Source organism: Arachis duranensis, chromosome 3, assembly GCF_000817695.3.
Source record: "Arachis duranensis cultivar V14167 chromosome 3, aradu.V14167.gnm2.J7QH, whole genome shotgun sequence".
NCBI lineage: Eukaryota > Viridiplantae > Streptophyta > Magnoliopsida > Fabales > Fabaceae > Arachis > Arachis duranensis.
This window is the reverse complement of record NC_029774.3, coordinates 129,777,295-129,793,038: the sequence shown is the minus strand read 5'-3', so window position 1 is coordinate 129,793,038 and position 15,744 is coordinate 129,777,295. Positions and strand designations below refer to the sequence as shown.

Sequence of the window (15,744 nt, the reverse complement as noted above, 5' to 3'; positions counted from 1 at the left end):
TACTCTTGAGCAGGAATAACTATTGAGTGGTTAATGACGCGCCAAGATGCCAGAAAATTAATCCTCCTGAAATCATTCTTATCATCTTATGAGTTATGAGTTATGACAATGAAGATTGAAGTGTGTTAGTGTGTTACGCTACCCGGTCACTAAGCCTAATCAATAACTATATCCGAAAAGTGGGTCATGCAAAAAAACCAAAAGCTGCATTGCTTTCAAAAAAATCTTTTACCACCAATGGGTTTAACAAAATCAAAATAAGGATTAATAGTTATATTATTCTATTAAAGAAGAAGCGTTTTTTAAATTTGATATTAAAAATTTTATCAATTAAATTAGCCTTTTAAAAATTACGAATTAATTATATTTATCTTTTAATTATTTTAAAAGTATAAATTAAAAATATATAATTAGATTATTAGACTAAAAGAACTGAATTTATGGCTAAAATAATGACAAAAAATAATAAATTCTGCTAATTTTTTAATATTTATCATTTTCATAAATATATCTAATTTACATCTAATAGGACATGTTAAATATTATTTATATTGTCAATTAATGTTTCATATTATTAATTATTGACAAAAATTATTAATAGAATGACTAAAAAATAAATATAATTAATTTATAATTTTTAAAAAACTAATTTGATTTAATAAATTTTTTAAAGACAAATTCAAAAAATAAAAAATCTCATTTTTAAAGACAAATTTAACTATTAACCCATTAAAATAATTTTAATATACATTTTCTCTCTAAAATATATCTGGGTTGTTATCGATCTAATGATATAATAAAATTTAATTAATTTAAATAATAAACATGTAATCCCACGTGCATGTGTATATGAAATCGCATCTTGCTATTTAGACATGATTTTAACTTTGTGATGCGGGTGTGTCATTTACAAACCCAAAAAAACTACCAACTCTAATTAGGAGGTGTGGAATATCATGTATTATATTGTATATATATTATCGTTGTTATTAACTTATTATCAGTTTGGCATTTAAAAAAGGACATGTTTGGAACGTTCGGATTTCCGAAGGGCAAATTATGAACAAGCGAAAATTTAAAAAAGTTCATTTGGATTTAAAAATAAAATAAAATAAAATAAAAAGCGACAAGTGACAAAAATCGTTTTATTCGTTTCCGTATAAGGAAAGCGAGAAGCTGCATGGGTCCACATAGCCGGCAGCTTTATTTTGTAGGACTTAACTATATTTTGTGTATGGTTATTAATAATTTTTTTTTCAATTTTTTATTTAATAAATATACAATAAACACATTAAGAATTTAATTTTATATTTTTATATAAAATTTTTAAATTAATAAGTTTACCTTATATATTTAGAATATTTGTTAGCTAAATCATACTTTTTATTTATAAGAAAGAATTAAAGAAAAATTTTATAAGATAATATATTTTTCACAAATTAATTTTTATACTTTACATACATGTTTGATACTTCAACATGGAAAAAAAGTGTATATGGCTATAATCTGATTTTTTAAGTATATTCTTTTTTTTCAAAATATGAGGACAGTTGAACAAAAATCAAAATCAAAAGATATGTTTTGTAGTTTTTTTAAACTCGACATTGAATCGGTGGGTCTATTATTTTCAATATTATGAATCTTTTAATTTTGTAAAAGGTGAAATTGAAGGGTCTAATTTTAATATAAAAATATTTTAAAATATATTTTTAAAATAAAATTGAAAATTTTGATTTTAATTTTAAAAAATTTATAATTTTATAAAAACAAAATTAGAGTGTTCGATTTTAATATAATTAAAATTTTTTATTTTATAAAATCAGATAGTTCAATTACTTCTAATAACTACTACATTATATTTATGAAAACATTTTTGTTAAGTTATCAATTAAGATATTTACTAACTCCAATCAATTAGTTTATGAATTGTATAAAAGAAGTCCACTAAGAAGGGGAAAAAAAAAATCTAAATTTACACACTGCGATCCAAAACTGTGCTACTATGCTGCGCCGCCCACCACCTTTTCTCGCTCAGAAGTCGTTTGTACCATCCACCACCATCCATGCTTAGAACTGTCCGCGTCACTTACCACCGTCCGTCGAGTCGTTTTTTTTTTTTTTAATTCAAGTTATCATAAGAAACATCCAAAGCCAAATGAAAATAAGCATGTAAAAATCTAAAAAAAGTTATCTAAAATCAGATGAAAACAAATATTTAAAGAACATTTAAAACCTAAGAAAAGAAAAATTTAAAATTATTAAAAAATCTAAAACCTAAAAAGATAAAAAATTCAAAATACAATAAAAAAACATCTAAAACATACAAAAAATACATTCGAAACTTAAGAAAAAAAAAACATCTAAAATTAATAAAAAAAAATCATTCAAAACCTACAACAACAAGAAGGAGAATGTTGTGTGGGGCGTAACTGCGACAGTCACTCTCTTATGCATCATCGATCGTGGAGGACGGATTTTTTCGGCCGGTGGATAACTGGTACATGATGGACGATGATTGACGGTGCAGTTTTGGCATGGCACGGTGACTGCTCGAATGGAGGAGATACTAAATGACGTTTCGGCGAGAGGATTTTCATGCGGCAGTATCGCGATGAGAGTGAAAGGAGTTGGAAAAAGATAGGGCAGCGTTGCGACGAAAAAAATTGGAGGAGAAGAATAAATAAATATTAAAAAAATAAATATTAAATAAGACAAATTTTAATTTTTTTATGTCTCTAATATTATCGTTAATTTAAAAACTAATTAACTTTTCATTTTATATTTTACTAAACTAATTAACTTCTCATTTTATATTTTACTAACTTGTTCGTTTTAAAAAATATTTAACCAAATAAACAAAACACTACTTTTACCGATTGTGCCAACTGGTAATCTCATTTACGTATGTATTATGAGTATATAGGTATTGTTAGATTATCATTGTTATGGTAGTCACAGTATATAATTAGACTTATACTAAAAATGAAATGAAAAAACCGGAAGTTCTATTAATTGATAAGTCATAGTCAAATTTCAAGGTTAACTTGATTGTGATAGAAAAGGATGCAGAAAGCTTATCTCTCCTAATCCCTTTATGTGTTGGTCCATTTCCCATCTGCCCCTTGGCCCTTGGGCACGAGGAGAATGTGTGCCCTTTTGGGTCTCTCTCTCTCTCTTTTCGTTTAAGGGATTGTCCATTTACAAATATTCAGCAACGTCGCTGGCGTAATAATAATGTTGAGAAATGTGTGTGCCTCTTCTGTCATGAATAATCCATATCCACCAGCCCTCAAAACGTGTTTCTACTGCTACTATTCTAACCTGGCTTGTATATATGTTTTGTATGCAAAAAATCAGCAATAATTATTCAGCTATTTTATAAACTATAAAGTAATATGAATTTGGTATTTTATAACATTTTTTTATTATATTACTGTAAAAAAAATTAATAATTTATTAATATTAAGATTAATTATACTTTAATAATATATTTAAGTATTTAAATGGTTAATTATTTAATTAAAAAAATCAATATGTATTATACACAAATATATAATAATTAATAATTTAATATAGCAATTAATTTGTTAGTGTGGATAAAATATTTTTATATCTTTTTATATAGAGATATAGGTGACTAATAATATGTATTAACTAATTCCAGAGTGTGAAAAAACAAAATCTTATATATCGTATAAAATTTGGACATTTACTAAAATAAGAAATTTGAAAACTTTAAACTTCTGCATATGAAGGTTCAAAATATTGATAAATTTACTGACAAAAGAATAAATTTAATTTTGTGCACATAAAAATGAATTTCGATTGACAAAATTATTTATATTCTAAAATATTATTCAAAATTTTTAAATCGCTCCTCCAAACCTAATTTAATTTATCCCACTTTTAATATCTAATCATTCGATGCTGCTATCCCAATCTCTAACCTTTTACCACCATCATTTAAAATTTTTTCATCAAACTCTTATATTTAACTACTAACATTTTCATTCTGTCGCCACTAACACCATCGTCCTCTCCTTTTTTTTAACTATTATTATTAGTGTTACAACTCCGCCTATATTACAATCACAGTATATAGCCGGTCCTAAATATGGATAAAAGAGAGGGCTGTGTTAGATCTTCGACAGCCAACATAAAAATTTAGTCGAATCTTTATGACATGGATCAAAAATATTACTGTGTTAAAGTTAGGTCGTTGCCCGAAAGCAACGCGCTATATGGCTCGCGTACAGTGTCAAATGAGTAAGAGCCGATGTATCGGTGTCCGGGTGTAGTGTTAAATGAGTAAGAATTTTTGCGTTTTCGTGAACGAACGAGGGTAAATAAACTAGTTCACAAAGAAAAAGATAAAGGTCGGGACGATAGAAGGTTGAGATTTGGGACATGGAACATAGACACTCTAACAAAAAAAATCCATGGAGGTGGTGGATGCCATGACAAGGAGGAAGATTAACGTCATGTGCCTACAAGAAACAAAATGGGTTGGTGCGAAGGCTAGGGAGTTGGATACTTCCAAGTTCAAACTTTGGTATACGGGAAAGGTGAAGAAAATATATGGGGTAGGTATTATCGTGGATAAGCAGTGGAAGAAGGACGTAGTAGATGTCAAGAGGGTGAGAGATCAGATCATCTCTATCAAACTTGTGGTGGAAGGAGGTATTTTTCATGTGATTAGCGCCTATGCACCGCAAATGGATTCGAAAAAGCAACACAAGATAAGGTTTTAGGAGGATATCGAGAGTTGGTCCAAGACATACCTATGGGAGATAAGATTTTCTTAGGAGGAGATTTAAATGGCCATGTTGGATGAGAAGTGATTGGGTATAGAAGTATTCACGGAGGTTATGGTTTTGGGGTGGCCAATACTAAGGGTAAATACATGTTTTATTTACCAAAGACGAACATCTTATAACCTATAAGAGTGGCATGACAAGATCTCAAATTGATTCTCCTTGTTGAGGAGAGTCGACCAAAAATTTTGTATTAATTGTAAAATTATTCGGGAAAAGAGTTTAACAACACAACATAGGATGCTTGTCATGAATTTTTGCGTTAATAAAAAGTTAAATGAAAAATCCAAGGACGAGGTGGTAGCAGATGAAAGGTGAGGAACAAAGAAACTTCTTAAGATGGATAGAAGAAGAGGCAAAGTGGGATGGAAACGGAAGCGTGGAGGAGATATGGAGAAAGATGGTAGAAGTTATTAGAAGAACAGTAAAAGAAAATTTTGGTGAATCTAGAGGGATAGGACCAAGAGACAAGGAGTCTTGGTGGTGGAATGCGAGTGTACAAGAAAAGATAAAGGTAAAAAGAGTGTGATTTAAAGAGTGGTCTTTGTGCCGCAATGCAAATAATTGGTAAAAATATAAGGCGGCTAAGAAAGAAACAAAAGTGGCTATAAGTGAAGTAAGAACAAGAGCATATGAGGGTATCTACTAGTCCTTAGGCACGAAAGAAGGATAACAAGGTATATATGGAATCGCAAAGAGCTGTGAAAGAAGAACGAGAAACTTGGATCAGGTAATAAAGTGCATAAAGGATAAATACGGGGAGGTATTGGCTCAAGAGGAGAAAATCAATGAAAGGTGAAAGAGCTACTTCTACGAGATATTTAATGAAAGACAGAAGACTCCTCCGAGCCTTGATCTGTTATGCATGAGGGAAGAAGATCAAAATTTCGACTGCTAACAAAGGATTCAAGACTTCGAAGTAAAAGAAGCTCTAAAGCAGATGAAAAATGGCAGGGTAGTAGGACCCGATAATATTTCGATTGAAGTTTGGAAGGGTCTTGAAGAGAAAGGCGTCTGTTGGTTAACCAAGTTTTTTAATGAGATTTTAAAGTCTAAGAAGATGCCAAATGAGTGGAGATATACAAAGTTGCAAAAACTATAGAGGGATCAAGCTCATGAGTCATACCGTGAAGTTATGGAAAATGGTGATAGAATTGAGGCTAAGACAAGAGACACAAGTAATAGAGAATCAGTTTGGTTTTATGCCAGACAGATCCACTACTGAAGCGATATGCCTGTTAAGAAGGATGATGGAGATGTATCGTAGTAATAAAATGATCTACATATGGTATTTATTGATTTGGAAAAAGAGTACGATAGGGTGCCAATTGAGGTCTTATGAAATTTTTTAGAAAACAAGAGAGTAAGAATTGCATATATTTGTGCAATTAAAGACATGTATGATGGAGTTACAACTAGTGTGAAGACTCAAGGTGGTGTGACAGCGAAATTTTCTATTGGTATATGATTACACCAGGGATATCATCCTTAAATCCATACATTTTCAGATTAGTCTTGGAAGTACTCACAGAGCATATCCAATAGCCTATACCATGGTGCATGCTTTTTGCCGATGATATCGTCCTTATGAGAGAGTCAAGGAAAGACCTAAATAAGAAGTTGGAGTTATGGAAAGAAGCTCTAGAAGTGTATGATCTGCGCATAAGTCGTAGCAAGATGGAATATATGAAATGTAAGTTCGGCATATGAAGGAAAAATCCTAATATAGAGGTGAAGATTGGAGATAATATCCTACGAAAAGTTAAGAGTTTTAAGTATCTTGGGTGCATCATACAGGATAACGGAAAGATTGAACATCATGTAAATCATAAGATTCAAGTAGGTTGGTCAAAATGGCGGAGTGCATCTGGTTTTATATGTGACAAAAAAGTACTTTTAAAACTTAAAGGTAAATTCTATCGCACTACTATCAGACTAGCTATGCTTTATGGTACAGAGTATTGACGCGGCCAAAGAAAAGCACAAATATAAGTTAAGTGTGGTAGAGATGAAGATGTTGAGATGAATGAATGGTCATACGAGATTGGTTAGAAGAATAAGGAATGAAGATATAAGAGAGAGGGTTGGAGTAGCATATATTGTGAAAAATATGGTAGAATCGCGTCTCAGGTGGTTCGGACATGAGAGAAGAAGACCGACGAATACCCAGTCAAGAGGATGGATGAGATGAAAGATGGATAAGGAATGAAAGGTAGAAGAAGACCTAAGAAGACCATCCATAAGGTGGTCAAACGATATCTACATATAAACGGTCTCTCTATAAACATGATACATGATAGATCTTAATAGCGTCATTTGATTTTATAGCCGACCCCACCTAGTGAGACATCACTTTGTTATTATTATTGTCACACTAATGCTGTTAATAGTAAAAGATGATTTTAAAATAATATAATAAAAATAAAATTCAATGATAAAGATGATCATTGAGAACTTACTTACAAGACTCCAAAACATTAATTTATGCTTTCAATTTAAGGTAGAATAGCAAGTTAGTGAATTTTTAGTTTTAATGAAATTGCTGAATTTTTTGGAGAATAAAAGCATTTGAAGACTCTAGTGGCTAGCTCAAAAATAAGAATGTATATGATTAAAGTTAACTAAAAAGTCAAATCTGATTTGGATTAATAAAAAATTTAGGTTAAGTTACTAAATAAATTGGTTTTAAATAGAAGATTTGGTTATTAATGGGTTATAAAAGTAATAACACAGTTTTTAAAAAAATCAGTTTTAACTTAAAAATTAATTTTTTTCATTTAAAAACCATTTTTTTATTTAAAATTTGATTTTATAAAAAATTAATTTTAACTTATAAATTGAATTTTAACACTTTAAAAAATAATTTAATCTTTCTATCTATCATAAAAGCGATTTAAATTTATAACATATTTATATTAAAAAAATTAACTTTAAAATTCTGAACCATCAAAACTCATTTTGGCTTGGTTACTCGGTTTGTAAACCGATTTTTACTAATACAATTAACTATTTTTAAAAATAGTTAGAACTTATTAACTATTTTAAAAACCAATTATTTAAAAATTGGTTAAAGTTCTTTAACTAATTCATTGACTTTTGATAAACACTTATTTGAGACGACTATTTTTTTTTTGGATTATACATTCTAACATATACATTTTTTTTATGGGTTATGATATTTTGTTATTGTGAAATTTTAAATAAAAAATTGTTTGTTTAACGTAATAAAAATAACGGTTAAAACTATTTTTTTACACGATAAAAAAATGTCCTTTTTACTCGGTAAAAATGATGGTTTGTAACTGCCATTTTAAATAATTAAAACGCCATTTTAACTTAATAAAAAACGGCGGTTTTAAATTACTATTTTTAAACAATAAATACTGCCGTTTTAAATAACATGAAACATCATTTTAATCAACAAAAATTATTTTATTTAAAAATAACGACAGTTTGAACTGCCGTTTTAACCAATAAAAAAAACGCCGTTTTAACCAATTAAAAAATGTTAGTTTATCTGAAAATAACAGCGATTTGAACTGCCGTTTTAATATGTTAAAAAATTACCTTTTTAATAATAAAAATTGTATCCGTTTTTAAAATACGGTTATAGTAACTAAATGACGCTTAAAATTACGGTAATTTTTTTAATCGTCATTTAAAATAATAATAGCGATTCAAACTGTGCTAATAATTTTAAAAAATTGTCATAATTACCGACTTTTTTATAGTGTATAATCACTTTTTAATCCTAATTAGGATTTAAATCCTGATGCACTTTCTAGCAAGAGATATACCATTGCCACTAAACTAAACTTTGGAATGGCGAAAAGATTTATTATTGAAGACATGAATATTGCATTCAGGATCTATCTCAATGGCTGAAAATTTATCCATCTCAATTATGTCAAAGTAAACAACTACTTCACTTGGGGTGGTAAAAAGAAAGAGACGAGTTGAATAAGAAAGGATTTGAGTAAGGATGGTAAAAGATTGGAATTAAAAATGAGGTAGGTTAGTTTAGAAAAAAAAAATTTTAAACGATTTTTGATAATTATTTTATAAAAAAATAAAGTATTAAATAAAAAATATTTTTTTGGCTTTTAATATTTATTTATGTGAGATTAATTNTTAATAAAATATAATTAAATGATATATTAAATTGTTGATTTATTTATTAAATACTAACTAGAATTGACGTATTTTATTTAGAGTCTCGTTGTCTTGTGAGATAATTATATACTATTTAAGATTTTTTATTTTTATTATTTTTTATATATAATAACTAAATTTACTGTGTAATAACTAAAAATATTAGTGATTTTAAAATTTCTGTAAGTACAATTTCATTTTGAGAAAGTATAGGGAGCCAATGGCCTAAGCGTACAATGTGTACAATGGAGGTTTAAGAAGTATTAGAGATATAACCATTAGTGTTACATTGTCCTGTCAGGTTACGCTTTTGGGATGAGTGGTTTAAGATATGATATTAGAGTTTTGGATTCGAAAGGTCAAGAGTTGGATCCTTGGTTGTACACATTGTACACTTAAGCCATTGGCTCCCTAGCACTACCCTTTCATTTTAATATACGATGACGTGGAAAATAAGAACTGTCCACCTCCAGTGTTCTTCTTCATCCATTAATAAGTAGGGTTTTTTGCATTTGAACCTTGGAGAGTGGCAGAAGAATACTTGCTTCATCTTCGATCACGAACTCCACCATCCTAATCCAAAATTTGTCATACCGGGCTCACACTATCGCTTCAATTCACTCTATCTCCATCTAACTATCCATTATTGCACGCATTCAACTTCATCGCCTTCGTTTTGGTAAACCATCAAACTTCAATTAATTCGTCATTTTATTTTCCATTTTCATTCAATTTTCACTTTCTCGGTGGTGTTGTTTAATCCTACAGCAATGGCGGCGGCGAGATTCGCAGTGCTTAAGATCACCGGAGGGGAAATGGGTAGCATTTTAGGGTTCAGAAGGTGGATGCAATCTGTGGCCCAATCTCCTCCTCTAGCTGGGATCGTTGACAACGGGGTTCAATCATCACAATCGGTTTTACCTGAGTTCAGTTCCCAAAGTTCCTACCCTGGTGGTTCTTTGGAGCTCATGGCTGTACCTAAAAAGAAGGTAAGGTACACCTGCTTTTGAAATTTCCCCTTACTGCTTGGTTCTCTAGAGATAAAATGAAAACGAGTAATATAGAGCAAAATCTACGTCGATTTAAGTAGTAATTGAAATGCTGTATAATTGCTTCATTTTGTTGTCTATCATGTAGATTTCAAAGCATAAAAGAGGAATAAGGAATGGACCCAAAGCTTTGAAACCTACTCCTGTGATTGTCCTATGCAAGTAAGTTTTGGATTGCTTCCCTATATAATTTGTTGTTATTTATTATTTATACCTTTTGATTTTGGAAGGTTTATCGTTATTGTTGTCATGAAATTGTTCAATTTGGTATTAGGTGTGATACTTTGTTCCAGTGAACAACTCTGTGGTACCTATCATACCTTTGAATCTATGATACAACAGTTTTGGTAAATATCTCGCGATATGAGTTTGTTTTCTAGAATTCTAGGTTCTTATTACATTATCCCAGTGTTATGGAAAGTGTTCTAGTTTCTGTTGAAAGGAATGGGCCGGGGCCACTGAACTAGTGAATGGTATAGTGCGAGAGGCACAATTTATTTAATGGAGGATTAAAGTTGCAATGCAACTATATCTTAAGAAACAGAACCGGGGTGAGGGGTTGCAAATTGCAATTTGCCTACATGTCATGTTTAGGTTTCTCCTGTATTCTTCGTGTGAAGTATTGTGCATAGTGATGCTTACCAAGTATATGTCCACATAGAATTATACATTATAGCGGAAAGAGCAGTCGATTTAAATATACGAATTTTCTGGCCAAGATATTAAGTAATTAGAGCTAAATTGAGATTTCAAGTAAAATCTAAAGAGTAAGTTAAACACGTAAAATATGAAACTGTAACAAAATTTAAATCGTAAAATTGTCCTACCTAGTAGAAATTTTTTAGAATTGGTTGATTCATTTAAGATTTAAAATCAGAATTTCAGCTGTTATGATTAGAGCAAAAGGTCAAATATTTTGTGTTTTCGTTTGTTGGTTCAGATGAGTATTTAACTTGACTCTTGTGCAGGAGTTGTGGCCGTGTCAAGCGTCCACACTTCTACTGTTGTGGTGGAGAACGGAACAGGGGGACCGAATGATCAAACTATTTGTATTTAAGCAGCTTAAGTTGATTGATAGGTAGAGCCAACCATTTATAGATCTCACTTTTCATAATTAGCTATTTCAGGGGATTGGCTGTTTGATATTAATGTTTTATTTTCCTTTTTTGTTTCCTAAGCTACCCTGCTATTGGATCTGTTTTCACGTTTAAAGATCAATAGAGTGGTGGGTGGACAGCTGGTTACTAAAATTATAGTAGGAGCATCTGTGTACCCGAGAAAGATATTTGATGTTATATTGTCTCCACTAAAGAGAAATTGGCAGCTGTGTTTTGGTTCTTATTATTCTGATGCTAAATATAATTACTAATGAATAAACATTGTCCTTTTGAAGCTGAATAGAGATATTGATCTTGCTTTTGCCGGTTAAGTACTTAATTGTTATTTGTAAGTATAAACTATAAGCGTGCATAATTGGTGGTTTTTGGGACCACTGCGTAAACCTCTTCGCATTTGGCCAACAAATAACATCGACTCATGGAGGACCAGTGTTGCTGGCTTGCTGCCTAGATTTACCATCAAGTATTCAAGTCCGAAGATGTGTTTATGATTGTATCCATACAAAAATAAATTTATAAAATAAAATATAACTCGGGGCCAGTTTAATAAGAGAGTGTACTTGAAGCCATTTTAATGCTACAAACAGATGTAAGACTTCTAGATGGTCATATTCAATTGAGCGTCACTTTTTTTTTTTTTTGACAGAAAAAACATCTTACTCATGAAGTCGTCATACCACATTTACATATGAGTGAAAAAAATTAGATCTAAATCTTTCAAAAAAAAAAAAGATATTCTTTATGAACTAAAATTTGAGAGGGAATCTAATAATCAGAGACAAATTTAAATCTCTTTAGTTTTTAGATTTATCTAGAAAATATAGAAAGTGCTGCAAGCCTGCAACAATGTGTAACATTATTTTCCTTTCATTACAAAAAAACAAACAGGAGCTCTAAAGCTACATGTAGCTACAAATATTATTACTTTTACAAGCAGTTAAACATTTCTTAAGCAGAGTTACAAGGCGGAAAACAAAATCCAATCAGGATATTAAAGACGATAAAAACAAATGTAATTTCTGTTTGATCCAGATGTGTGAATTTCCAAAGCCATACATCAAAGCTGCCAATCCAAACAAGGTCTCCAAAAGATTAGAGACGCTTCAATACTTATGCCATGAACATGGAAGATTTGGGTCCCTCGTCTGCAATTCAGCCTCCCTCCAGGCATCTTTTGGTTGGAATATGGTAAAAACTTAGCAAAGAATGCCAGAATGGGAATGATTCACTGAAAGAAGGAATGCAAAAAATCAATCACATTTCCAAGTTATGGAAAGTGTAAGCTCCACTTTGCCAAAACTGAAATAGAAACCTAAGAATGATTTAACAAAGAGAAAAGCTTCTTTCTTTCATGAAAGCTATTACTTACAATGATTCAAACTTTAATTTATTCCAGGACTAACCATTCTCTCCTAGAGATGGTTAAACATATTCTAGCCACATCAGCAGGTGCTTGAAATGGTATTCAGCAGATTTGCAATGCCTTATCACTGCCAAAAAGTGGGAGAAAAAAGGGGAAAAAGAAAAGTATTTGGATCAGAAAGAAAAATGGCTTTTGTATTGTATGTTCATACATTCCAGAATTTGAGGGTTTTCCAGTACATTTATTGGCAAAGTAATGGATGATGCAATGATTAACACTAAAAGTTTGTGGAAAGGCATGATGATTGCAATGATATATATGCAGATAATAGCAAGCAAAACAGTGTAATCATTCAAGTTCATTAAGGTATGCAAGAAGGAAACCTCATCAATTTTAGGAATGCAATTAGATATGATATAACGAATAAGATTAAGAAGAAAAGGAAATGCTAGACAAGAACAAGGACCTAATTGNNNNCCAGAAGTTCCAACACCCTGCTAGCTACAATCAATGTATGCAGCTAGCATCATATCTGCCACAAGCAAGCAGGGAAGCTAACCAGCCACCACAATGAATGATAAGGAAGCTTCTGACTCTCAGATCCATCAAACCCCACGGATCGAAACCTCCAGCTGTTCCACCCTCTTGGCCAGATCATGCTTCCCACAATTCTTCAACCCATCAGCAACCATATCAAAACACCTTGATATTGGCACCAATCCCATCTCAGTCATCTCCATCAAGTAATTAGCAGCATCCACAAACCTCCCTCCGCGACCACACATTGTTATCAGCATGGTATACACAGGCCTATTAGGGGGATGCCCTTTCGCTTTCATGTCGCCAAAGAAGCAAAACGCATCATCAAACTGTCCCCTCTTACACAATGCCTTAATGATCGGAGCATACAAGCTAGGAAATGGCCTGTGCCCATCCTCAACCAAATTATGCAACAGCCTAAACGCCTCGTCCATCAACCCGGCCTTTGACACAGCCGGAATCAGAATCTTGTAGGTGTTAACATCGGGCACCATCCCCAACCGACACACTTCGCGAAACAACCCAACACAGAACTCAACTTGCCCTGTTCTGCACACAGATTCCACCAATACATTGAACGTTTCCACATCAGGGACAGAGCCCTCCTTCACCATCTTCCTCATCATTTCCTTAGCAGATTCAAAGTAGCCTGCGTTTAACAGCCCCTCGACAAGAAGGTCTCTGCCCCTAACGGGAGGATTGAATCCATTATCGCTCATTTCCTTTAAGAACTGCTGCGCCTCACGCATTTTCCCATTGGAGCACCAGGCATTGACAAGGGTGGAATAGGTCCTCTTGTCGGGGGAGACGCCCTTGCGGATCATGCGGCGGATTAAGGCGTATGCGCCGTGGAAGAGCTTGGACTCGCAGAGGGCGAAGAGGAGGGAGTTGTAGATGGCAACAGTTTGGGGACAGTTGAAGAGTGAAGGCGACTTGTTAAAGACCTGGACAGCCTGGTCAACGAGGCGGTGAGTGCCATAGCATTCGATGATGGAGGAGACGGCATCGGTGGAGAGGGACATGGTGCTGGAGCCGGTGCTGTTGCTAGGGTTCTTGAACTGGTGGATGAGTTTCCACATGGTGTTGTAGTTTTTGTGGCGGGCGAGAGTGTTGAGGAGTTGTTCGAACTCCACGGAGGTCGGGGTGTAGGAGGTGGAGTGGTGGGAGCAGGCCCAGTTGAAGAAGCGGAGGGACTCATCGGGGGAGTTAGAGCAGGAGCGAAGGACGCGGAAAACCAGCTCCGGCGTGACGGTTATTCGGAGCTTGTTAAGGGTTCGCTCCATGTAGAAGTCCTTCCGCACGATGTTCGACACGTGGTGGATTGCCGTGAAGTACTCGTCCCGGTTAGAAGAGGTCGCGGTGGCGGTGGTTGTTAGGGTTTTCGCATTGAGGATTGAGTTGCGGAGTAGTTGGATGAGTGTTGCACGATTAGTCAGCATTGGATGAATTAAGATCCGAAACCGTAAACACAAAATTGTTATCTACGCCGCGTTCAGATGAATAGAGATGACGGCATGGATGCTTGGAATATGGATGAGAAAGGAGGAAGCGAGCGATGGAACGGGGCGATCACGAATCTGACGGAGATGGCATCCAATCTGGAGTCTCTCCAGAAGCTTCTTCTGAAGAAGGCCGTTTTCGTCGACGAAGAAAGCTTCGCCAAAGCCTCCCTCACCGCGGACCAAGCCCGCACCATCAAGGTATTATTCCCCTTCTTCCCCCTTGTAACAATCTACGAGTTCCTAAACAATAAGAATCTGTGTTGCATCTAGGTTCTGGAGCAGAGAGTGGAGACTTTGGAACGAGAGCTTGATGCCGCCATCACCGCAGCTGCCCGCGCTCGCTCTGAGAAGCGACAGGCCGAAGCGGCACAGAGAGCTTCTGAATTGCACGCGCAAGAGGTCACCAAAGAGCTTGAGAACACCACAAGTATGTTCACCATGAATCCTTACAACTCAAACTGTAATCATAATTTGCAACTGCCTGTTTTGATCTGGAGTAACTCTCGTTTTTTTCCCTGCTGTCCTTCAATATGAATGAGCTATGCATGTTGATTTTGATTTAAGAAATTATTAAGTTGCTAATTTCCATTATGGAGCAATTAAGTCCACATTCAGCTACACACTGATGTAGTAGCCCTGCCTTGAATTTTTGAAATTGTGTTGATGCCATTGTGCCTGGAAACTTCAACCTGGGTTCCTAGTTTCAAATCCTGTTTTGGTTGAGGAGAAGGCGTAGATTTCGGGATTCGCAGCAGAAATTTAATGCAACTCTGCTTGTCTCTTATGAGCAAAGTTAACATTTAATTTTCATTGCAGAGGTGTTTGAGCTGCACATGGAAGAGTTACGTGCAAAGCAAGAAGAAATTGCAAAGCGTGATGATGATATTAAACTCCTGGAAGCTATTATTCAAACGCTTGGAGGAAAGGAATCTATTTCCACGTCTATGTAAAAGCCAGGGTGCTTCGTACTCCTTTTCCTTTCTTTCCTTATTCATTATTTTTGTTAGAATTGGCATGTAAATTGAATCAAACTATTATGTAAACTGTGAAGATTGTTTTCCCAACATCTTTATATTTTATCATTTCCATATGAATTTCCTGTTCTATGATCTTATTTCTCGGAAAGCAAAAGTTGGCTAAATAGATATATTAGGTGGAGCCATCATAATTCACAAGCTATGATTGATCACGGTACTCACCTTAAAA

General features: G+C 33.5%; 3 protein-coding genes across 5 annotated transcripts; 2 read left to right on the top strand and 1 right to left on the bottom strand.

The window, feature by feature from the left end:
- The first annotated feature begins 9,433 nt into the window (after positions 1-9,433).
- On the top strand, positions 9,434-11,356 carry LOC107481767 (uncharacterized). 3 transcript variants are annotated; one of them, XM_016102079.2, is made up of 5 exons: positions 9,442-9,645; positions 9,735-9,955; positions 10,104-10,177; positions 10,984-11,093; positions 11,194-11,356. In XM_016102079.2, the coding sequence occupies exons 2-4, from the start codon at positions 9,737-9,739 to the stop codon at positions 11,051-11,053; spliced, it is 363 nt and encodes a 120-aa protein (XP_015957565.1). In that variant the 5' UTR covers positions 9,442-9,645; positions 9,735-9,736; the 3' UTR covers positions 11,054-11,093; positions 11,194-11,356. The 3 variants fall into 3 exon arrangements, with proteins under 3 accessions (XP_015957564.1, XP_052114904.1, XP_015957565.1); XM_016102078.2 differs by having other exon boundaries at positions 9,434-9,645; positions 10,984-11,356; XM_052258944.1 differs by lacking the exons at positions 10,984-11,093; positions 11,194-11,356 and adding an exon at positions 10,290-10,942 and having other exon boundaries at positions 9,440-9,645.
- Positions 11,357-12,979: 1,623 nt separating this feature from the next.
- Positions 12,980-14,575, bottom strand: LOC107481769 (pentatricopeptide repeat-containing protein At5g18390, mitochondrial). The gene has a single exon (XM_016102080.3). The coding sequence runs from the start codon at positions 14,473-14,475 to the stop codon at positions 13,102-13,104; it is 1,374 nt and encodes a 457-aa protein (XP_015957566.1). The 5' UTR covers positions 14,476-14,575; the 3' UTR covers positions 12,980-13,101.
- On the top strand, positions 14,566-15,632 carry LOC107481770 (uncharacterized). The gene is made up of 3 exons (XM_016102081.3): positions 14,566-14,736; positions 14,809-14,965; positions 15,355-15,632. The coding sequence occupies exons 1-3, from the start codon at positions 14,566-14,568 to the stop codon at positions 15,486-15,488; spliced, it is 462 nt and encodes a 153-aa protein (XP_015957567.3). The 3' UTR covers positions 15,489-15,632.
- Positions 15,633-15,744: the final 112 nt, after the last annotated feature.